Genomic DNA, 25185 nt, shown 5'->3' on the forward strand with positions numbered 1-25185 from the left:
ATAATTATGATGAATCTAGGTATCTAGTATCACTGGAAATGCATATGAACAACTTTAAGTACTTCGAAAATATGAACAACAAATAAAATCTCCAACCCAATTTTCCGTCTATATGTATGGATTAGAGATTTTTGCTGAAAGCATCCGACCATTTATGAATGGAAATTAACAAGAACGGCGTATGAGCCAAAGCTTAGCTAGCTAGGGATCTTGACATTTCTGAGTTCTGATTAGACGTACCTAATAATTTCAGTAACAATACGATTGCATACGACAGAAAATAACACATGACTATATGTCAAAAATAGTATAAAACCAATTATTAAAGTGTTAAAATTTACATAAATATATGTAAAACTTTAAACATAATTATGTAAATAGTGGATTCCAAGATTTAACTGCAATGTAAAAAAAATGAAAATGATGGAAAGGAAATCTTGACCATTGAGTGGAAGAGGGGAGATTATGTAATTAGTTATTAACTTTGAAGAGGAATCCGATGATGTACCATATAAATCAAGCAACATTATGAAGATATGGGACAATATACTATATAAGTGGGGGATACCCCTAGAAATTATGAAATAAGAAAAAGATATGAAAAAAAATAGGGTTATTATTTGACTGCCATTAATCTTAAATCCTAATATTTAATCAATATTATAGTACAACATCACTAATTGATATATTCACGGATCTAGATTAATTAGGGGTAGGTTTGAACGGGTGGTGCGTTTATTTACGGTTAGTGAAAAATAATGGTGATAGTAGGATTAGATATTGTAATGATACTATAGCATGAGACAAAAAGTAAACTAAACACACTGTACCGCATCTCACCGTCCATCCAAACCCATCATAAAATGATTTAATATGCATAATAGAAAATAATTATGGGATTAAAAAATTCAATATATATGTACTTCCTAGAAATGCTAACTTCTCAATGTATTTTGTTTTTTCCTAATAATTTAAGGTACTATCATCCTAGTACTAATGTTGAAGGAAGATTCCATAGCAGTAAAATGCTAGTTTTTATCTGAAATCATTAAAAGAAATGGAACAATTGAAGTAAAATAATTAAATTTTCATTCATGGAGCAAATTTGACTGCTTCTGCAAAATACTAAATAACTGAGAAAAAAAATTACTTACCCTCTTCAACTACACTTTTGGTTCTCATTTAAAACAATAAACAACAGTGCTGATGAGCTACCTATGTATAAAAAGTACCAATATCTTGCCTGATCCAACAAGGAAATGCAGATGAAGCAAACTGATTCAAACTCTTGCAATTTTATTTTAGGACCTGAAATTAATCAAAATCAGTAGACTTAAATATAAAGTACTTGAAAAATTTTGGGTTTATAGAGATATATTTGAAAAAGATATATAATTGGTGGAATTTTGTTAATAATTTGGGGCAGTTTCACATCATAAAACAATAAATTTTGATGCTTTTACAGTATTTCATTTTGTGTCACTAATTAATATTAGCTGCACGGTAATTAAATGTTTTATATAATTATTATTCTAAAGAACATTAATGTTTTACAGTATATATTTATATATACATATATAATAGTGAAGGGATTGTATGAAATTATGATTTCACGTAATTTTATTTTTTTTAATAGAATAATTACAAATTAAATTTTTCTTTTGATTTTTAGTTTTAGTTTTTCCTCTTGAAAATTTCAAAAACAACTAAAACTGTTGAAAATCAGGAGAAAAAATATGATTTATCATTCTCTTACTAGAAAGGGATAAGAATGACATAGAATTACAGTTTTATACAATCATTTTCCTATTATTATATGTTACTTTAGGATAGTAAGGACCAGAGAGAATAATTAAAAATGGAAATTTATTTTAACTTAGCAAAATAAATAATACTGGGATTTTTGCATGTAAATAAAGGGGATAAAGAATAAGAAAAACTAGTGTTTTGTTATTTAATTAAAGGTAAAGTTGCTAAGTACTGTTTATTATGTCTTGTCTTTCTTAAAGTAAACTATTGTACAAAATTAGGGTTTTTGATGGACATGGGCTCTAGGGTTTTTTTTTTAACAGTGGGAAACAAAAATGTCTGGCCTAAATTGTCAAGATTATTAAAAAGCTTAGTTTATTTTTCAGCTATGGCAGTATTGAAGTGAAATAAATAAAATAAATAAATTACCAGTTTTTTATACATTAAAAAACCCGTAGAGAAAATCAAGATTGCCGCACAGTGAAGCTTGAGGTATCTTCATTGGAATTCAATGGAGTTTTCTTCTTTTTTTTCTTTTTATAAGGAATCCCTCGAGCTTTAGCTTGTGAATCCCTTACTTCACGAAGGTAAATCCGGATGGAACCGCCTGCAAAAGGGTTGGCCCCCGGCAACCCACCGTTCTCTTCGTAAGCAGCCCGGAGTCGGCCGATGAGAGCATCGAGGCTACCCCAAGCTTGTCTAAGAGGACAAGTACATGGTCCCGGAGGATCAGGTTGGCCGAAGAACATGCAACCTTGTAGGTGCACCTTAGTCTTCCCAAACTGATCTAGGTAACGAAGGAAATCAAGGACATGATTCGCGTTACACTGGGAAAGTGCCACCGGTGGCCGGTGGTTCTTTAAGTACTGACCGAAAGTGTTCCAATCCCTTCTCTTCTGTGACTCGTACCTGCTTAAAGCAGGCGGACTTTGCTGATCAGCACCAGCACCGGCGGGGGTTGGTCTTGAAGACCCTTCAGCTATTTCTTTGCCTTTGTTGATTGACATCATTATTGGTTTCACCTGGAAAGAGCGAAGAGGGAGATGGAAATGGAAAACAAAGGAATTTTTGAAGATATGAGGGGCTAAATTAAGATCACATCAATAGAGGTAATTGAGGGGACAAGGTGTGGGTCCTTTGAAAGTGCTTTGGCTCTTCTTTTTCTTGCCATCACATTATTTTCTTCTTTAATATACTTTCTTTTCTATATATTTATAATTATGCTTTCATCATTAATAAACTCAAATTTTAAAAATTCAATTAATTTTAATTTTAATAAATTTTAAAAATAAAATATATTTAAAACTTATGAAAACAAAGTTCAAATTAAAATTAAAATTAATTAGGTTGGTTACTATAGAAATATAAAAGTTAATTTTATTACTCTCTTCCTTTCTTTACTCTCCTTTTACTCTTTTCCTATAATTACATGTCACACTTGCATGAGACATCCAAGTTCCTTATTTATGTTCTTTATACAGTTTTTATTTTTATTTTAAAATTTTCATCCTTCATATGTATATAATTTTCATCCAAGTTCCTTTATACCTTTTAACAAATTTCATCTTTTAATTATGCTCTAACTATATCGTCATTCACTTTAAATAGTGTTTGTCCATAATTTGTATCTTCCATTATTTATTTGGCTACTCTAAAAACAAAATTGATCAAATTAGTTACTTTATCGTTAAATGGTAAAGAAAAATTAATAGTGCATTTTCACGTATTATTTTGAAATAATTAAAATAAAAATAACTCTATTAGAATAATAAACAATTAGTTTAACCTAATTTTAACTAATATAAAAATGCGTAGTTAACATTTTATTATCATTTAATAGTAAAGTGATCAAGTTAATCAATTAATTTGTTGGGTGAGCATGAAAATAATTTATAAATACAAATAAAATCTCTATTGGTATTTGGTGGAGAGCATGCAGAGTTTCATTTTATTAAAAACAAAGTCCAATTATTCAAATAACTACGCTGGGGTGATGTAATGTAGTATTTTAGTGGAAAAAGGCAAAAGAAGTATAATAATTGAGTATGATGTTACAAATTTCAACGACGAAATTTAACCTTTTTCATCATTTCGGCCAAACATATACGGTAAGGCGAATAAAGAACAAAAAACCAACCGGCAAAAGTATACCACATGTCACCAAATTGTTTTAAATCAAATTAACCATATAACACATTACACCTACAGGCGTTTACGAATTGGGTCAGATTTAGACATGATATTAACAAATTTTATTATTGTTAAAATTTGGTTCGACCTAAAATATGCTCAAGTCTATTATAGATATGCTCATATTATTTTTTATTTTTAAAATACTTATATTATATTATTTTAATATTTAATAATTTTATATATTTTTATTTATGAAATTTTTTATATAGTTGTCTTTAACATTATTTTAGTGTTTATATTAGAGTAGTATTACATATTTAGTATAAATTTACTTTTTTAATGTGTATTAAATTACATAATATATATAAAAATATAACATTAAGTATTATAAACTCAAAAATGGATCAAAGTTGGGCGGGCTCTAGTATTGAATGTTCAAACATAAGCGAGTTATCTCAAATTTTTTTGAGTCTAATATTTTTATCCGAGTTATCTCAAATTTCAGGCGAATCTTCAAACCTAAACGGATAACTCGACTCATAAACAACTCTAATTAATTAATGAAAGAAAACAGTGATCCTTTATGCAAAATTTAAAAATTTACATTATTTAAAGTGGTTAAAATTTAGGGGAAGTGTTGATTTAGTTCAAATTCAACTTATCTAATTAAAAAATTCATTCCTAAAAATATATTAAAATATTTGAAACTTGTAAAAAGGTGAAATATTTGTCATACCAAAATGAAGGCTCAAAGCTTTTGAGATAAGCCCATGAAACCATGGTGGTAAGCATGCCAAGTGGCCTCATGCTATAGAAGGAAGATTCTACACAGGCATTTAGCTCAGCTGAGCAGCCAAGGGAGAATGAGCAGTGAGTGGGTTGCTTCATCAATCAATAGGGTACGGAAATTAGACCTGAGCAGGTCAATGGCAACTTGAGACATTTCTATAAATACCAAGTATGATTCCACGGCTAAACTTTTCCCCTCATTAATCTCATTGAACTTTTTATTCCTTTGCACCAATCACTGGCTTAAGCATTAATGCTGTTTTGGTGTCTCTAACTCTAGTGCCATTTAGCTCACCTTTGTTTCGCAGATTCTCAACTACAAAACCTAATCGAGTCTTAGTTCAACATGCAATAGAAAAGCACCAACAATTGACGTTGTCTGTGGAAATTGAATAAAGAAAAAGTATGAATTCTCCTGTAACTAAGCTCAGTACTGCAACTAGCAAAATTCTCGTTCACGATTCTAGTTCATGTAACCCCAAAACAATTCTTGATACCCCAACTTGTAGCCAAAAACCACTCAACCCATCATTGGAGGCAAACTTAACAATTACTAGTTCTTTCATGAGTATGTTCTTTCCAAAATACCCCCACAAAGATCTTTTGTATATTGGTTACCAATGTGGTGGTTACCAGAACTTAGTGAGTGTTAACTCGTCTTCTCCATTACCTTCGCCATTCTTCATTTTTATTTTCGCCTTTGACATCATACCAATCTTAATACAATATTTTGGGCAGTCGATATTTGTTGCCTTAAGCATTGTGTTACCATGCACAAACTCACTATTGGCAATAGGGGTAAAGACAGAAATTTTTTGAGGAGGTCAAAATTAAATTGTATTTTTTTTACGATAGTAAATTGTAATTTTACTATTTTAATACACTATAACTTTTAAAGGATTTAATAAATTTTTTATCATTTTGGAGGGGGGCAAAGTGCAATTTTACCATTACATCAAGATAGCCAACCCCCTGGATTCGCTACTGATTGGCAGCATCAAGATAATACACTAAAATGACATACTTTTATGTGTTAATTACATATATATATATATATATATATATATATATATATATTGAGTATGATCATACTAATTTGGCCTGTTTATGATTTTTTATCTTGTAGGGACTAAATTGAAGGTAAAAAAATATTTGAGGGAAAAAAAATTTGAAGACAAAATGGTCAGCATGCAAAATAGGAAAGAAGTTGTGCCAAAAATACAAAGTGTGAAAGACTTGGAGGCAAAAATTTAAAGAAGAGATTTATGAACATAAGACTTTATTTAAGTTTAAATTTTATTTTTAAAATTATCATGATATTGTTAGATTTAATTTCAAATAATATATTTATTTATCTTCTGGAGTTTAAATAGGAACAAACTAGGTTTTTTATGTATTACAAATAGGGGATGGAGTGACATGAATATTAACTGATTATTTTCAATAAAAAAAACTCCTTCCCTCAAGGCTCTGGCCTTTTTGATCCTTTTATTTTATTTTCCAATAAAAGTCCATTCCATTAAACATGTTTTTTTTCCCTGGAAATCATAAGCCACCAAAATCATTTAGCCAAAGGCCATCAAGATTCCTCAAAAAAAGGTTCATGAGGCTTAGAACCCACACTTAGCCTTCTCAATGAGTATTCATCGTTTCTCTGCATTACGGGACTGACGTTTTCGTCCATGTCCTTCCAAAAGTGATCTTTTCATCTTGTGCAATGAACGACCGCTTTGTATGTTTTGTGAAGGTTGCACAGTCGTTTCATTAACTTATTACGTCAGAGGTTGTCGAACCCAAGAGATGAAATGGCGTGACATTTGCCATTGTGAAACGATGATCTAGTGTAAGACGGTCCTACAAAAATGATGGTTGGCTAGAGTCAGGTTCCTCTAAATCGTAAGTCTAAAATCTAAGTGGAGCTGGTGGTCGTAGGTGACTTCTTCAACTATAACTGACCTATTCTGTCATGAGAAGGATCACTTAAAAGCCTAGGATTGAACCCAAGGAGGATCGAGATAACCGGAGGTTGGAATCCCTCAAATCGAAGAACCTCTTTCCTCAATTCTACTTCTTTTTACAACTTCAATTTCAATTTATACAATTTCAACTCGTCCATATTTTTAATTTTTTTCCCAGGTACGTCGTTTTTCTTGGGCACAGCCGTGCCCAAGATTTTGAGAAACAAGAAGTTGTAGCAATCCAGTCTCTGAGGATTTGACCTTACTTTTCTTATACTATTCTTTTCGTTATTTTATAGGGATAGGTTATTTTTGGTGATTTTTAACGACATACCAAATTTTGGCGTCATTGTCGGGGACTGGCAATGTACTATTCATGTTTCTTTTTCTTATGATCAGATCTGCTCCAGGAAATCTTGTATTCGATTAGAAATAGAAAAGACTGCGAGAGCTAATCACAAGGAAACGAAGCTAGAAAAAATGCAGTCAGAGGTGGTAGGAATTCAGAGTAACCCACCTCTAGAAATAGAAGTAAGCGGCAAAGTTGAGTTTAAGGTTAATGAAAACCATACTCAAATGCTAGAGAATGAAAGAATAAGAGTCGATCCGATAGAAGAAGTGCCTAATGCTAGGGTTAACGTAAACCCGAATCTAGCACAATAACAAATGGCTCAAATAATTCGGAAAATAGTCAAAGCTCCTACAGAACAACAACTATTATGCATTGTCTATCCTACTATGGATACTAATTTTGAACTGAAGTCAGGATTGATCCAGTTGTTGCCGACTTTTCATGGATTGCAAAATGAAAATCCACACAAACATCGAAAAGAATTTCATATGGTTTGTCTTAGTATGAAACTTTAGGGCGTAAGTGAGGATCAAATCAAATTACATGCTTTCCCTTTCTCTTTAGCAGACTTCGCTAGAGAATGGTTATTTTATTTCCCTCATGGATCTATCACAACGTGAGCAAATATTTCCTGTTTATTTCTTAATAGGTTTTTTCCAGCATCACATGCAGCTGAATTAAGGAGGGAGATTGTTGGGATAAGGCAAAAATATGTGGAGTGTCTTTACGACTATTAGGAGCGATTTAAGAAGTTGTGTGCACATTGCCCACAACATGGGATAACAGAACAATATCTATTCCAATACTTCTATGAAGGCTTGAAGCCCATAGAAATAAATATGATAGATGCCGCTAGTTGAAGGGCATTAGTCAACATGACCCCCTAACAGGCAAAGAACTTGATCTCCACGATGGCTACAAATACTCAGCAATTTCGAGCCAATCCTGAACCTACTAGAAGGGTTCACCAGCTAAGTAATTTAACTTTAGAAGATAAAGTTGATAGACTTACTAATATCATGAATTCTCTTTTTGCAGTAAAAACAGGTCCAACCCGACTATGCAGAATTTGTACAACACCCGTACATACAATAGACGAATGCCCTAGTTTGTGTGGTGATACTATGGCCCAAATGGATGCTGTGGAGAACTTTCTTAGGCCATCCCAAAGGTGATATGACCCTTACGCTAATACATATAACCCAGGATGGATAGACTATCCTAACTTGAGTTATAGCGCTAACCCACGGTATAACTAGCCATGCCAAAACCAGTTTCCACAAAAAAAAATAAGATTTAGGTACCTCTCTAGAAACCATGATCAATAAATTAATAGCTAATATGCTTGACTTCCAACAACAAATACAACGACAAACTGTTGATTTCCAAAAGGAAACAAAATATTTTCAATAGAAAATCGATGGGTCTATAAAAGAGTTGACCATATCAATTGAGAAAATAAACTCATAGGGGAAACTACCATCACAAATGGAACCTAACCCAAGACAACATGCAAATGCAGTGATGTTGTGAAGTGGAAAAGTACTGAAACCAAATCCTGACAGGAATCTTTATCAAGATTCCTCCTAGAAAAAGCAAAAGAACAATGAACAGGTCTGAACGAAACCTCCATTGCCCAAAATTCAACCTTAATTTCCAAGACGATTGAACCAACATCAAAGACATAAGGAGGAAAAAGAGATCCTCAAAACATTCAGAAATGTCGAGATCAACATACCATTGTTAGATGTCATCAAATAGATTCCATGATATGCCAAATTCCTTAGGAGCTTTGCACCAACAAGCAAAAATTGACTAGAAATGAAAGAGTAAGTGTTGGTGAAAATGTATCTACGATATTGCAGTGGAAGATACCAGCAAAATGTAAAGACAGGGGCATGTATGCAATACCATACAAAATAGGCCACTTAGGAATAAAAAAAGCTATATGTGATTTAGGGGCCTTTATAAATGTAATGCCTTTTCCATTTATGAGTCACTTAAAGTGGGTTTTTTTTTTATGAAAATAGGTGTTATCATTCAATTAGCAGACAAGTCTATTGTGCATCCCAAAGGAGTCCTTGAGGACGTATTAGTGAGATCAACTGGCTTATCTTTCCTACGGACTTTTATATGGTGAAAATGGAAGAGGATAACGCTCTTGGGTCTTTAGACATCTTGTTGGGGCGACCTTTCCTTAATACTACAAGTACTAAGACTGACGTGCGTAGCGAAACCTTCACGATAGAGTTTGACGGGGAGATCATGAAGTTTAACATTTATGACGCTATTAGACACCCTAGTGAAATTTTGAACATAAACTGTGTCGACATAATTGACTTATTAGTAGAAGAAACTTTTGATTCACCTTATAAAGATAAACTTGAAACATTATTTGATAATAATTTTGATTCATGATCTCTTTGTGAATCTGTTAATGAATTATCGACTCCTATGAACATTAAACTTCTACCTTTTGTTGTGTAGGCACCATATCTGGAAATAAAACCACTTTCTGAGCATCTCAAATACACGTTTTTGGAGAATGATAAGACCATTGCCGACTTTAAAAGGATAAGCCCCTTGACATGCATACATAAGATTTTTTTGGAGGAAATTACGAAACCAAAGCAAGAGGCGCAAGGACAATTAAACCCAAATAAGTTGGATGTGGTAAAAAATGAGCATTTCCAAGCCCATACGATCTAAAGAATTTAGCTGGAACAACCGCAATACTAGTGGGGGCGTCAAGCTAACAACGTTAAACAAGCGCTTGTTGGGAGGCAACCCAATTTTATTTTTATTTTTATTTTGTTATATAATTTATTTTTTCTACTTTATTTTCTTTATTTTCTTACATGTTAATAAATTTTATCTCTCTTCTTATATTCAGGAAAATTGAGGAAATGAAAAATTAAATTTGGAAACGGGTGGCAAAAACAGTAACCAAAATGACATAGGGAGTGTTCTAAACCCTTTCATTTTCATCATATTTGTTAATATTATTTTTCCCACTGAGGGAATGTGATTTAAGTAGGGGGAGACATTCCTCATTATTTCTATTGTTTTATCTGTTGTTTCTTCTGTTGTGTTACTGGTGTTGTTGCCTTGTGCTTTTCTTTCCCATATTTATTTTTTTAGTATATCCTACCCCTTTTCAGGCCCAAGATTTTGACTGGGAATTACCTATTGTTTGACCTGTGAGCACGATTCTTGTCTACTGAGTTAGTTATGATTTTTCTATATTAATTTCATTTCCACTATTTTATTTCTAGTAAGCTAAAATAATTATGATATAATAAAGTTAACTCTACCTTGCATATAGTAAAATCGATTAAGTTTAAATGGAAAGATGACACTTAATACAAATATATGCTAAATTTATTTTCATGACTGATGGGTAATTGCAAAAACTTATTTTTGACACTTGATTGTTTTTCCTAATCCTTCAAAATTGAAGTTATGTTTCATTAAAAAAATACAATACAATAAAATCTGATGATTCCATGGTTATAAGCACAGCTTAAAACATGACTGACTGAGTAACCGAGGTAGGGTGCTTGGGTTGTCATCCTTCTTCGCGTCAAAAGGACCAATACATTCTTAAGAAAAAAACTAAGAAAAAAAGGAATTGCTTTAGGGGCCCAAAGATGGAACAAATAAGGTGTCCTCGTAAGTTTAGTAAATTACCTAATTTTCATGAAATAATCCAAGGCGATTTAATTTTTTATGCTTAAGTTGGAATAATTTTTCGATTTTACTTAAAGCAAGCTAAATGTCTTCTTTATTTTGATATGCATTATGCCTATTTTTTATAAAACTTTGAAGTTATACTTCTTTCATGGTAAAATGTAAATTACACAATAGGATGGGAACCATACTTGAGGGCAAGCATAGGCTAAGTAGGGGGAATATGGTAATACTCTAAAATAACATACTTTTATGTGTTAATTACATATATATTTTGAGTATGATCCTACTAATTTGGGTTGTTTATGATTTTTTATCTTGTAGGGAATAAATTGAAGGCAAAAGGAAATTAGAGGGTAAAAAGTATAAATTTAAAGAAAAAATGGGTCAGCATGCGAAATAAGAAAAAAGTGATGTCAAAAATACAAAGTGTGAAAGACTTGGAGGCAAAAATTCAAGAAGAGATTTATGAACATAAGATTTTATTTAAATATGAATTTTATTTTTAGGATTATTGCTAGGATTATTATGATATTGTTAGATTTAATTTCAAATAATATCTTTATTTATCTTCTAGAGTTTAAATAGGAACAAACTAGGTAATCTTTTGAAAATACCCACATTCTCAACTTTTCTTTCTATTTTCACTGGTAAAGCATGGCTAGAATCAGAGGTAGTTGTCATGTTATTTGGGTAATCCTTCACGAGACCATGAGACAAGAAATGTTGTAGAAGAAAAAGCCTACTTTTTTACTATAAATGAAGAAGAAATGCATCGAGTTCTGTTTGTGCAAGAAATTAAAATTCTAAATTTCGCTTATGATTTTTCTATTGCTGAAGGGCTGCATTGACACCAGTAATGGTAGTTTTTTACTTCCACTACATGTGTTAGAAGTGGGTTTCGTTTACCCTTTCATCCTTTATTTTGTCATCTCCTACATGATTATAGGATAGCTCTTGGCCAGCTATTTGATTTTTCTTGGTAGCTGGCTGTAACATATTTCATTGAATGTGGTCGACGCGATAAAGTGTCATTGATCATTTTATTTCAAAGGTTACACCAATTGAAGGGTTATAACCGAGAGGGTTCAAATAGTTTCTTTTAATTTACCCCTCGCGAAGACGTGAAGTCTATTATCAATAACAAATGTTCTAATCTTCGTCACAATCGCTACAAATATATCTGAGTCACATACAAGCTTAATAGTGGCTTTGGTATCCTCACTGAATGGTCATTTCCTACCAAAGATATATGCTCGAAAAGGCGATACATAATATTAAAAGTAGGCTGGGGACAATTTTATAGGCTTTGCCAGGGCTGCGTGCTGGACCTAGAAAAAAATACTGACTATAAGAAATGTTTTTTGATATTGTTTTTTAAATTTGAGCCCTAATGGACTAAGTCAAGCTGATGCGGATAATGGAATAGACACCATCGTGCTTATTCCTGCACTGTTCGCGTGGCCTTTTGGGGAAACTGATGAATTGGATCTTATATTGTTGGGAAATAAAAATGAGCCTAGGAATTACTTTTATAATTTTTGTAAAATAAAGTCCTACGATTGGTCTTCGCAACTTTCAATGAATGTAGAGAGTGATGCGAACCCAATTATGTTAATTACAGGTGCTAATATGAGAATTGCTGGTGGTGCAGGCACAACTCAAGGTATCAGAGATTGTTCTGAGGAATCCACCAGCTTGTTAAGAGAAAGTGACGAATACATGGACGTACGCTCCTATATGCAAAGGGTGCAAGGTGGTCTTTCTGGTACAATGTTGGTGAGGGTAGTGCGAGTAGTAGGAAAAAGTAGAAGACTACTGTAGGAGTTGTCAAGATTATTTTAATTAGGGAAGACGAGGGTTGCCCAATGGAAGAACTTTGTCGAAAGAAAAAGGGGTATTTCCCTGAAACATCTAGTACTGATGTTCCTATTAGAACAGCTCCTACTGTGAGGTCATCCCCCATAAACTCTCCTATTAACTCCCTAATATCCTTAAGGCCAGTCAATGATTATACCATTGGATTCGTTGTGAATCATAGCCCTCTAGTGGTTCTCTAAAGTTTAGTTCTCCTAGTGCTGAAACGGGGACTTCGTTTCCATTGCGCGAGCATCTTAATGTAGATAAGTTTCTTTTCAGCCTTGCAGAAGTGAAGAGACAATAGGATAATCTCGTGCCTGATGAAACTAAGTAGCTTTTTCTAAGTGTGTCATCTATTGATACAAGGGAGCCTTTACTGCATGATCTAAAAATTTCCTTACAAATGATGTTGAATGAAGCTTGTATGGCTAGTATAAGACTCATTGAAAGTATCAACGAGGCAGAAGTTAAAAGGAGAGAAAATGGAAATATCTATCAATCCACTATGGGAGCACTAAAGTAGTCACGCTAAAATTTTGCAAACTTTGCTGAAGAAAGTAAGATATTGTAAGAACAAAATATGAGTATACAAGAACGTCTCACTATTGCAAATCCTGCAGGAATATTTGCCTGATTTAAAGGCTAACATTTTGTTACATGCTCAAGTAGTTGGTGGCCCTTTTAATGTGCAAAGAGTAAATTTGGATGCTTTGAGTGATTTAACTAGTGTTCAACTGGACTTCAACATCCATTTCCTTTTGGAACAACCTGGGAGGAATTTTAAGCAAGATGGATGAGCTTAACTAGTTTTTACCTCTGTTGGAGTTTGAGTGTACTTTAACTGGGTAAAGTAAGAATTTCAAACAGAGCGCCGGCAGCAACGTATTATACCCAGATAAAATATGAAGGAAAAATGCTTAGAGTTCAAGCTTTTAGCTACTGTCAACAATGAAGAACAGAACTTAGAAGTTTTTAGAAGGCAAAGAAAGATAGAGCATATGGAAGAAAATCTGATGATTTCGTTCATTTAAAATATTGGCTTAAAGCCATTACATATACCAGTCATTTGGCTGGTCAAAAGATTAACAAATCCTTACACTACCTAACTCCACTAATTACATAGGGACTAGGTGATTTTGCTTGCAAACATAAACAAAGCTGGTGATCAGCTCTATCACCATCAAATTACATCAAACATAAACTAAACTTAGTTTAAAATGAACTAGATTACAAAAGCATAGTTAAACGGTAACAAAATGTAACTGAGACGGAAAAGAAGCATCAACCCCTTCAGTTGCATGTATTTTACCCGGGTAACTTGTGTGTATGAATTCTTGCACATACTTTACCCGTATAACATAAGTGCATTAATTTTCACATGCTTGAATCTGCATGGGCTGCATGGGAACTAACTTCAACACTCCTCCTTAGTTTCCATGCTTGTAACACCTAGCTGCTTTCTCAGTTTTATAAACCTTGACACACCAATGGCCTTTGTGAAGATATCAGCAACTTGTTCCTCTGAATTGCAATGAATCAGCTCCACCTCTCGAGCTTGTTCCATCTCCCTTATCACATGTAACTTGATACCGAAGTGCTTGCTCGCCATGGAAGACAGATTCTTTGCAATTGCAACAGCAGACTTGTTGTCACAAAAGATCTCTGTTGCCTCCCTTTGATATAGGTTAAGATCAGCTAGAATTTTTCTTAGCCAAATGGCTTGGTTCACAGCATTTGCAGCTGCAGCATATTCAGCTTCTGCTGTTGATTGAGCCACCATCGATTGTTTCATTGAGCTCCAACAAAACATGGTTGAGCCAAGGGTAAAAGCATATCCAGAGGTGCTTTTCATATCATCACTTGAACCAGCCCAGTCACTATCAGTATAGCCTTTCAACTTCAAGGTTTCAGCTTTGTTGAATAACACACCATAGTTAAGAGTGCCTTTGATGTACCTTAGCACTCTCTTTGCTGCTTGAAGGTGCTGGACATTACAGCAATGCATAAACCTTGATAACATACTTACAACAAACAAGATATCTGGCCTAGTTGCTGTCAAATATAACAAGCAACCAACTAGGCTCCTGTAAGTAGACTCATTGACTGGTTCATGATCTCCTTGGCTTGACAGCTTCATTCCAACAGCAATAGGAGTGGCTTACAATTCTCCATCGAGAACTTGGACAAAACCTTCAAGGCAAATGTTCTCTGTCCCAAGAAGATTTTTCCTTCTATTTGGCGCACCTCCATTCCCAAAAAGTATGTCATTAGCCCCAAGTCAGACATTTCAAACATGTTCATCAATTTGGCTTTGAATTCAGCCAACATATTTTGATCTCCTCCAGTCACCAAAAGGTCATCGACATAGAGGGATACAATAAGCTGTATTTCAGCTTCATTCTTCTTGACATATAGTGTTGGCTCACTAGAACTCTTTTCAAACCCCAAGCTGACCAGGTAACTGTCGATCCTACTATACCAGGCCCTTGGTGCCTGTTTTAGGCCATACAGAGCCTTCTTCAATTTGTATACCATGTCTTCTTTGCTTGACACAACAAAGCCTTGAGGCTGATCAATGTAGATCTCCTCTTCAAGGAAGCCATTGAGAAATGCAGAATTCACATCGAGCTGGTGGATTTTCCACTGCTTCTGAGCTGCTAAGGCAATCAGTAATCTGATGGTGTCTAGCCTGGCCACTGGTGCAAATGTTTCCAGATAGTCCAGGCTATACTTTTGGCTAAAGCCCTTCACAACTAGCCTAGCTTTAAGCTTGTTTAGGCTCCCATCTGTATTCTGCTTGGCTCGATAGACCCATTTTACTCCAATAACCTTTCTATTGTTTGGTCTAGGAACCAATTCCCATGTCTTGTTTTTCTCAATCATGGCAATTTCATCACCCATAGCTTGCTTCCAGCCTTGGTGTGCTTCAGCCTCTTCAAAGCAGCATGGTTCTTCTTGTGCAACATGAGCCCTTTCATAAACATCACCAAAGTCCTTGTACCTCGACCGTTCATCATCAACATCCATCTCGGATCATTTTGATCACTTCAAACCGATCTGTCACAAGTTCTTCAGAATGGCTTCGTGTTCATTTCTTTCCCGGTTCAACAAGCCTTCTCATCAAACACTACATCTCTGCTCACTTGGATTTTGTTGGTTAAAGGATCCAGGATCCTATAACCCTTTTTGACCATACTATACCCGGTTAAAATACCAGGAACAGCTCTTTTGGACAACTTGTCCCTCTTTACAGCTGGTACTTGGCTGTAACATAGGCAACCAAAGACTTTCATATGAGCCAATGATGGCTTGAACCCGAACCAGGCTTCAAAAGGTGTCTTGTGAGCGAGTGCTTTACTTGGAAGCCTATTCTGAATGTAGACAGCAGTGTTGACAACTTCAACCCACATTGTCTTGGGTAGATTTTTTTCAAACAACAAGCATCTGGCCATATCCATCAGACTCCTGTTCTTCCTTTCACTAACCCCATTTTACTGGGGTGTGTAGACATTGGTTAGCTGGTGTTTGATGCCAGCATCTTTGAACAAAGATTGAACCGAGTGAAGTGTATTCGGCCCATTATCTGACCTAATGGTCTTTATCTTGCAGCCTGTTTCTGTTTCCACTGCAGCTTTGAACTTCATAAACACTTGAGCAACCTCAGACTTATACTTTAAAAAAATAAACCCAGCAGTATCTGGTAAAATCATCAATGAAGAGAATAAAGTACCTGTTGCCACTAAGTGACTTAGTTCTCATGGGGCCACAAACATCAGTGTGCACTAGTTCCAGCTTGCTTGATGCTCTCCAGGTGGTGTTTGTAGGAAATGGAAGCCTAGCTTGCTTTCCCATCTGACAGACTTCACAAACATCTTTACTCTGAACTGTCTTGGTGAAGTTTTCAACCATTTCCTTACTGACCATTTGAGCTATAGATTTGAAGTTGGCATGCCCAAGCCTTTGGTGCCAAAGCTTGGAGTCTCAGAAGAAACAACATAGGCATTATCAAAGCCTTTATTCCAATCCACAACAAAGCTCTTTTCTGTCATGGCTACTGACATGAGCATGGATCCACTTGGATCACTAATCTGACATTCATTTCCTTTGAACACCACTGTATAGCCTTTTTCAACTAACTGAGCTATACTTAACAGGTTTCTGTCAATTTCAGGAACTAACAAAACATTTGAAATGATTTTGTTACCTGTTGGAGTGTGAATAACCATATCTCCCTTTCCTTCTGCCTTGATAAAGTTGCCATTGCCAACTTTAACTTGTGTTTTACAGCTTCTGCCGAAGGACTTGAAAATAGCTGCATCTGGTGACATATGGTTGGTGCAGCCACTGTCAAGGAGCCAACCATTTGAGTCTTTCTTCGAATAATTTGAGCGTGAGACGCAAAGACTGCTCCTCATTATCACTGCCTTCTTCAGCTACCCGAGCTTCAGCCTTGTGTTGTTGGTTTTGGCCAGGTCTGCCTTTTTCTTTGCAGACCCTTTCAACATGGCCTTTCTTTTTGCAGTGTTGACACACAGCATCTGGTCTGAACCAGCATCTGGCCTCTGGATGACTAGGTTTTTTGCAAAATCTGCAGAGTCGATCTCCTCCTCTTGCAGCATCAGGCTTAGGCCTGTTTTTCCAGTTCTTCTTGCCCTTATAGGCAGTGGTACTTGAGGTTGCTTTAGCTTTGGCTTGAAAAGCTCCCTCCTGATGCTCCTCCATTCTACTGGCTCTCCTTTGTTCCTGAGCATAGAGGGCATTAATGAGCTCAGTTAGGGAGATTGTTGCCAGGTCTCTCGAATCCTCCAAGGATGAGATCTTTGCCTCATATCTTTCAGGCAATGTTGAGAGCACCTTCTCCACAATTCTTGCCTCATTGAACTGTTCTCCTAGCAATCTTATGCTGTTGACCACAGCCATTATCCTATTGAGTACTGCTTCACTGTCTCTTCTTCCTTCATTTTGAGATTTTCAAAGTCTCTTCTCAAGTTTAGTAACTGCTGCTGCCTAGTTCTTTCAGTGCCTTGGAACTCCTCCTTTAGTTTGTCCCAGGCCTGCTTAGGAGTCTCACAAGCCATGATTCTAGTGAAGATAACATCAGAAACACAGTTCTGAATGCATGACATGGCCTTGTGCCTTTTGGTCCTCTCATCTGCATGTTGTCTGATTTGAGCCACTGTTGGGTTGGCTCTGAGTGGAGCTGGCTCAGCATCTGTGTTGACAACTTCCCGCAGATCGAAGGCCTGCAGGTAAGTCCTCATCTTAACCTGCCATATGTGGAACCCTTCACCGTTAAAGACTGGTGGTGCAGCAGGAGAAAAGCCTGATGAAGCCATTTAATTTTCAACAATAGGTCCTCTAAGATGAAAGCTCTTGATACCAATTGTTGGAGTTTGAGTGTACTTTAACCGAGTAAAGTAAGAATTTCAAACAGAGCGCTGGCAGCAACGTATTATACCCAGATAAAATATGAAGGAAAAATGCTTGGAGTTCAAGCTTTTAGCTACTGTTAACAATGAAGAACAAAACTTAGAAGTTTTTAGAAGGCAAAGAAAGATGGAGCATATGGAAGAAAATCTGATGATTTCGTTCATTTGAAATATTGGCTTAAAGCCATTACATATACCAGTCATTTGGCTGGTCAAAAGATTAATAAATCCTTTACCTAAACACTACCTAACTCCACTAATTACATAGGGACTAGGTGATTTTGCTTGCAAACATAAACAAAGCTGGTGATCAGCTCTATCACCATCAAATTACATTAAACATAAACTAAACTTAGTTCAAAATGAACTAGATTACAAAAGCATAGTTAAACGGTAACAAAATGTAACTGAGATGGAAAAGAAGCATCAACCCCTTCAGTTGCATGTATTTTACCCGGGTAACTTGTGTGTATGAATTCTTGCACATACTTTACCCGTATAACATAAGTGCATTAATTTTCACGTGCTTGAATCTGCATGGGCTGCATGGGAACTAACTTCAACAACCTCATTGAAGATCCTGCTAAGGCAAGCTCTGCCCTTGAGAATCTTATTGATACCAATGTTGCTCCTATGAATGAAGGCCAAGGTGATAGATGTGAAGGGAATGATGAATAAGATGATGAAGAGTTAGCTGACCCCTAAAGCTGAATATGTAATTCATGCTTTGATTGTCTTTATTGTAGTTGTTGTTATTGAATTGAAAATGAAAATCTTAGTTTAATTTTGACTAATATGGTAATGTATTTGGTTGCCAACTTATTTTAATCCTTCACATAATCAGATTGCTAAGATAAATGCGCTAAGTAATGAAGGTTATGAAAAAAATGAACTTTAAGAAAATTATTCATAACTCCAAGTGAAATAATTTGAGAAATCATCCATAATTTTAAACCCAGCAAACTTAGGTTGTAATCTAAAATCATTGAACTTTAACAATGTGGAGGTATATCAGCAAGCTATTCAGGAGTTGTAATCTTAAATCAACTAACTCAAATAAACTTAAGTTGCGATCTTAAATCAACTAACCTTCACAATATTAGCTGTGAACGTAGGTCAGCGAGCTGTTTAGGAGTTGCGATATTAAATCAATTAACTTAAATAAACTTAGGTTGCAATCTTAAATTAGCTAACCTTTAATATCAGCTGTGAATGTAGGTCAGCGAGCTATTTAAAAGTTGCGATCTTAAATAAACTAACTCAAATAAACTTAGGTTGCAATATTAAATCAGCTAACCTTTATAATATTAGATGTGAAAATAGGTCAGCGAGCTGTTTAGAAGTTGAGATATTAAATCAATTAACTCAAATAAACATAGGTTGCAATATTAAATCAATTAACCTTCATAATATCAACTATGAACATAGGTCGACGAGCTGTATAAGAGTTGCTATCTTAAATAACTAATTAAAATAAACTTAGGTTGCGATCTTTAATCAGCTAACCTTTAAAAATATCTGCTGCAAACATAGGTCGGCGAGTTATTTAGGAGTTGCAATCTTAAATCAACTAACTCAAATAAACTTAGGTTACGATCTTAAATCAGCTAACCTCTATAATATCAGTTGTGAACATAGGTTAGCGAGCTATTTAGGAGTTGTTATCCTAAAATCAACTAACTTAAATTAACTTAGGTTGTGATTTTAAATCAGCTAAACCTTATAATATCAGATGTGAACGTAGGTCATTGAGCTATTTAGGAGTTGCGATCTAAAGTCAACTAACTCAAATAAACTTAGGTATAAACATTTGTAAATAATGTTTCTTTATTGAAGAAAAGAAATCTTTCATACATTATGTTTATTCAGATGGCAAGCACTCCACGTTCGTGGTAGAATAGGCCCCTTCAATTTTGCTAATTTGTAGACTCCATGACCTATTTTCTCTATTACCTTGTAAGGTCATTGTAACACCCCACAACCTGGCCAAGAAGTTTAGATCGAATCTCGATGGTTACATTGATCACCAAAGTGATCTAAAAGCAGCTTAGAAAATGAATTATTGAAATCTCATTTCAAATGCAGTTTGCTTGATTCAAACTAAACCGTTTAGCCCTTTAGGATTCAAAATAGAAAATTTTTAATTACATCGAAAGCATTAGAAAGTAAAGTTCCACAGGTTTTAGATTTCAGTCCAAAGAAAATAATTTACAAAAACCAAATTTAGAAATGTACCATAGTCCCTATAGATTTTTACAGTCAAAAATAGTTCACAAATTAAAGTGTTTGAAGGAACATTTTATTAGCCTGATTTATGACGCATCACTTCGAGACTTCTGATGTGTTGAGTCTAGCGTTAGAATATGATAGTACCTGAAAGGGGAAAACTAAGGGGTGAGCTACACGAGTTCAATGAGAGTCCGAAACACAACAAATGAAGGAAAGCGGAGCGACAAGACAAACATTTCAGAAGCAGAATATGAATACAAATCATACACAGAAACTCAACTGACAAACCCATCAACAAGTCGATACCAAAACACACCAAAACACGAAACATCACAAACACCTCATTCCAAAGTACCATAACACAATCAGTCACATATAATAAGACATATAATCATATGCGTATGAAAGCAACATGTAACACCCCTAACCCTTATCCATCATTTGAACAGGGTTACATAGCATTATCAAACTTTTCAAATTCAATTACAAACATTTCATAACATTTAATATACATATTAGAAACCAACCATAAATGACTCATATTGTCCCTTGTATGAGCCCTCGAGGCCCAAAATACACATCAGAAGTAAATCGGGACTAAATCGGAAACTCAGAACATTTTTCCCAAAATTTTAAATTTTTTCTTAAGTGTAGAGGACACACGCCCATGTGGCCAGGCTGTGTGGCTCACACGGCCAAGAGACACACTCGTGTCTTAGGCTGTGTGGGCATTCAATGTGAGGCACACGACAGTGTCCTGGCCTATCTCTATGCCCGTGTAACTCTCTGACTTGGGTCACATGGCCAAGTCACATGCCCGTGTGCTAGGCCATTTGTTATGAAATTAAGGTGCAGGGGTCACACGGTCAGGTACCTGGGCATTCTATTTCTCAATTTAAAGGATGCATGGGACACACGGCTAGACCACACACCTATGTGCTAGGCCGTGTGTCACACATGGGCGAGACACACGCCCGTGTCTCTGCCTATATGGACAAAATGAGGCCATTTTAAGGTCACATTTTTCAACCATTCTTGACTTCAACCTAAACACCTGAAATTTCATACTTATAGGCTATAACAAGACCTTCAATAGAACCAATTCTTAGCTCTAAAATTGTCATATTATCATTTATATCCTAACATTCTAAACTACCACATTAATCAATTTACACATTTGATTACCTATATCAACCATAGTTTACTAACTCATTCATTAGCATATATTTCAGTTCCAATTCACTTCACAATTAATACCCTCAATTCTCAAAATTACACAAGTACCCCAACTTTTACAATTTTTACAATTTAGTCCCCTTACTAATTAGTCTATCAAACGAGCTAATTTTTCTCAATTGAAAATTTATCTAAATATTCTAGGCTATCATACAACACTTGATAAATATAAATTAATATCAAACCCTAATATTTAGTCTTTTCACAATTTAACCCTAATATTTAGTCTTTTCACAATTTAGTCCTAAAATCATTATCTTTCAAATTCAATTTATAAAATCATTATACAACAAAATTAAAGCTTTAAATCCATGTTATTTCATCAAAAGCATCCAGTATTTATCAATGGTAACTTTCAAAATTTCCAATAAAATAAAAAACTAATGAAATAACTAGTTGGACCTATTTGTAAAAGTCTTAAAAACACAAAAATAATGAGAAAAAGGCAAGAATTAAACTCACATGAAGCTAAAATATGAAAACCAGCTTTGAGATCTCCTCAATGGTGTTTTTGGACAGAAAATTGATGAAGAAAATGTCTAGAAACTTTAAGGTTTTTCAATTTGATATTTAAATTTCATTTATTTCCAATTTTGCTCTTAAATCACATGATTTTATTATTTTTTCACATTTATGCCAACCCAGCCATTCCATTTGGCATATTTATTCATTTAGCCCTCATTTATTTACCATTTATGCTATTTAATCACTTTAGCAAGTTTTGCACATTTTTCAATTTAGTCATTTTTAATTAATTAGCTATCAAAACATTAAAATTTTCTAACGAAAATTTAATGCTACCTTAATGACACTCCTTAAATATTTATAAAAATATTTACGGCTCAATTTATAGAATCGATGTATCGATACCTCGCTTTCTAAATCTTTTAACCTAATAAATCCTTATAAAACACAAATTACTAATTCTAAAATCTTCCTAAAACCACATTTGAATCGTAAATACTAAATAATAAAATTTACGAGTTTACTCATCAAAATTGGTGACCTCAAATCACTGTTTCCATTACCACTAACAACCAGACTGTTACACAATAAGTCAAAAACCCACCCCACCAACCGAACACCTTTCCGACCATCTTGCACACCATATATGAGCTAATCAAGCCCAAACAACCATGCACACCACATAGGACCACAAAAGGCCCATCCACCTACACAACACATACGTGTAGCTAAGCCACTCACATCACAATATGCCGCTGAGCTGACATATGTATAGTACAGTGCAGTAAACTGCTGTACAGATGTATTGCAGTTGAAACTGTCAAATCAGATTAGACTTCCTTCTCTACACAACCAAACCCAGAATTTTAAGCAAATGTATGTATGCAAACAGACCACTAACAAACTCACAGAAACAATGTACACAACTTACAAACCATCATACATCAGTCAAACAAAATTAAACATGCATTTATTCAATCGATCAAATTCAGAACCAGTTATAATGGTACTTAATTACTAGGTAATGTCACTTAACACTTAAACAAACCATTAAATTAGTGCTATGAATACGAATAACACATAAGTCTAGTCCAACACAGAGTCCCAACCACCCTTACTAAGACCGAGTGGAGGGTCAAAACACACAGAAACTCAAACAGGTCAAAAAGTGTCTCAAAACAAAAATTTATGAAACAGAGCCACATAGTCGTGTGGGGGTCTACATGCCCATATGGAAGCTACACACACCCATGTGGAGGGGACACATACCCGTGTGTGTAGCCCGTGTAACTCACTATCCAAAAGTGTCAAAATTATATGCAGAACGTATACAGCTGTGTGAAAATCACACACGCCCATATGGTTAAAAGACACGGCCGTATGACCAAGGCACACCCCCATGTGAAAATCAACAAAATCCCAAAATTGTAGCCACACGGCCGTGTGGCACCAAAAATTGCTCAATAACCCAAATTCCCAATTTCACACACCTGTGTGTGGCACACGCCCCTGTGGCTACCCATGTGGTCACGAAACCACATCGAAACAGGCTAAAGAGTATGCAATTGCTTCGAAACAATCCCCAGCTCTTAATAACCATAAAATACACCAAAAACACATAGAATTTCAAGCAATTCCAAAACAATCGACACTTTGATTGGTCAATCTCAAAAGCACACAAAATATGCCAAATATCACGGAATCAAGTCAGAAATTCGATAACAAAATTGAAGATTTTCCAAACACACACCTTAGACACAATAGCAAACATCAAAATCGTTCGATTCGCTTCTCCAAACTGATTCAAAATCTTCAATTAACATACAAATCAAACTATAAGTGTTATAATTATGAAACAAAAAAAAATTAAAGCAAATCTATCACAAACCCAAAAGACAAACCTACCCGATTCAGAATGTGATTAATCGAAGCGTACGAATATGAACTCCGTTGACAGATAAAAAATAAGAATGCCAAAAACAGAAGCGGCAAGAAAAATCCAAGAAAGAAATGAAATAAAATTGATCGTGCCAAAAAGAATTGAGAGAGAAAGAAGAGGAAAACAAAACATGTGAAAGAGAAAGGAAGGAGGAACATGAAAAAAGTTAAAGTATTGAAACTTTAATCAAAATAAAATTGACTCATCTAAAACAATCATGAGGACTCGAACCCGAGACCCAAAGGTATACTAACACTCAACCCAACACTAGACCAGTAGGCCCATTCTTACACTATAATGCAGAAACTAACCCAACTGTTTGACCTACTCACAAACCCTTACTTCAAACCTTAAATATTCTAACCCAAAATCTAGGGTGTTATAGTTATTCCCAAATTAAAGGCCTATTGCCCTGCTACAAGGTAGGAAGATTCGCTTTAGTGTTTCTCTGAACAAGAGTCACAAATGCAACCATATTGTATCCATCCTTTTACACTGTTGGCTAATAGTATCCTTATTTGAAAAAATTTTGTGTGTGGAGCCTACCACCCAAGTGGTCACCACATATTTCTTCATGAATCTCTCTCGTCACATACTCAGCTTCTGATGGTGTTAAACATTGTAGCAATGGTTGAGAATACCCTTTTTTATAGAGTATACCCTATCAAAGGGTATACTTAACAATTGTATAATGAAACAATTTATCTTAATCAACCAAAAATGGAATAGTTTATTACTTAATAGACATTCAAGATATAAGCAATAACGCCGTACCTCGCGGCCTTACGTTGTAACTTGGCAAGCTCTTTCTTGTCACGGTGGCTTTCTTTGTCTTACAATGTTTGGATCATAGGGGTCATCCATGTTTCTTCTTGGTTCAAATTAAAGATTTGTGGCATGTCATAGCTCGGGTTTTCTTTGTATTACAACAAATTTCCCCTCTTTGTTCAATAACAACAGATGATGCCAACTTTGATAAATTGTCTGTTCGAGTATTACCTTTTCTGGATAGCTATTTGACTTACACTTTATCAAACCCTATGAGTAGCTGAGCTACTATAGAATGATTTTTTTTCAAGATTGGTTCCTTCACTTCATACTTGCCTTTCCTCTGCTTTTGTGACTAGTTGTGAATCTGTACGTATGATTAGCTCATTTGCCCTAAGTTGTTGAGCTAACTGTAATCCTAATATTAGGGTATCATACTCTGTAATGTTATTAGATGTTTGAAAACCAAAAGAGAGTCCATATTGCCACTCTTTTTTATCAAGATCAATTAGAAGAACTCTTGCCCCTAACCCTATCTTTGTTGTATAGCCATCAACATAAATTATCCAACTCTCTGACCTATCAGTC

General features: G+C 34.9%; 1 protein-coding gene across 2 annotated transcripts; it reads right to left on the reverse strand.

Moving 5' to 3' along the window:
- Positions 1–1066: 1066 nt before the first annotated feature.
- On the reverse strand, positions 1067–2907 carry LOC108452417 (protein LIGHT-DEPENDENT SHORT HYPOCOTYLS 7-like). 2 transcript variants are annotated; one of them, XM_017750204.2, is made up of 2 exons: positions 2192–2907; positions 1067–1308 (listed from the first exon to the last, which is right to left on the reverse strand). In XM_017750204.2, the coding sequence occupies exon 1, from the start codon at positions 2757–2759 to the stop codon at positions 2214–2216; it is 546 nt and encodes a 181-aa protein (XP_017605693.1). In that variant the 5' UTR covers positions 2760–2907; the 3' UTR covers positions 1067–1308; positions 2192–2213. The 2 variants fall into 2 exon arrangements, with proteins under 2 accessions (XP_017605693.1, XP_017605692.1); XM_017750203.2 differs by having other exon boundaries at positions 2179–2894.
- Between the last annotated feature and the right edge of the window lie 22278 nt (positions 2908–25185).

The sequence above is a fragment of the Gossypium arboreum genome, chromosome 5 (assembly GCF_025698485.1).
Source record: "Gossypium arboreum isolate Shixiya-1 chromosome 5, ASM2569848v2, whole genome shotgun sequence".
Classification (NCBI taxonomy): domain Eukaryota; kingdom Viridiplantae; phylum Streptophyta; class Magnoliopsida; order Malvales; family Malvaceae; genus Gossypium; species Gossypium arboreum.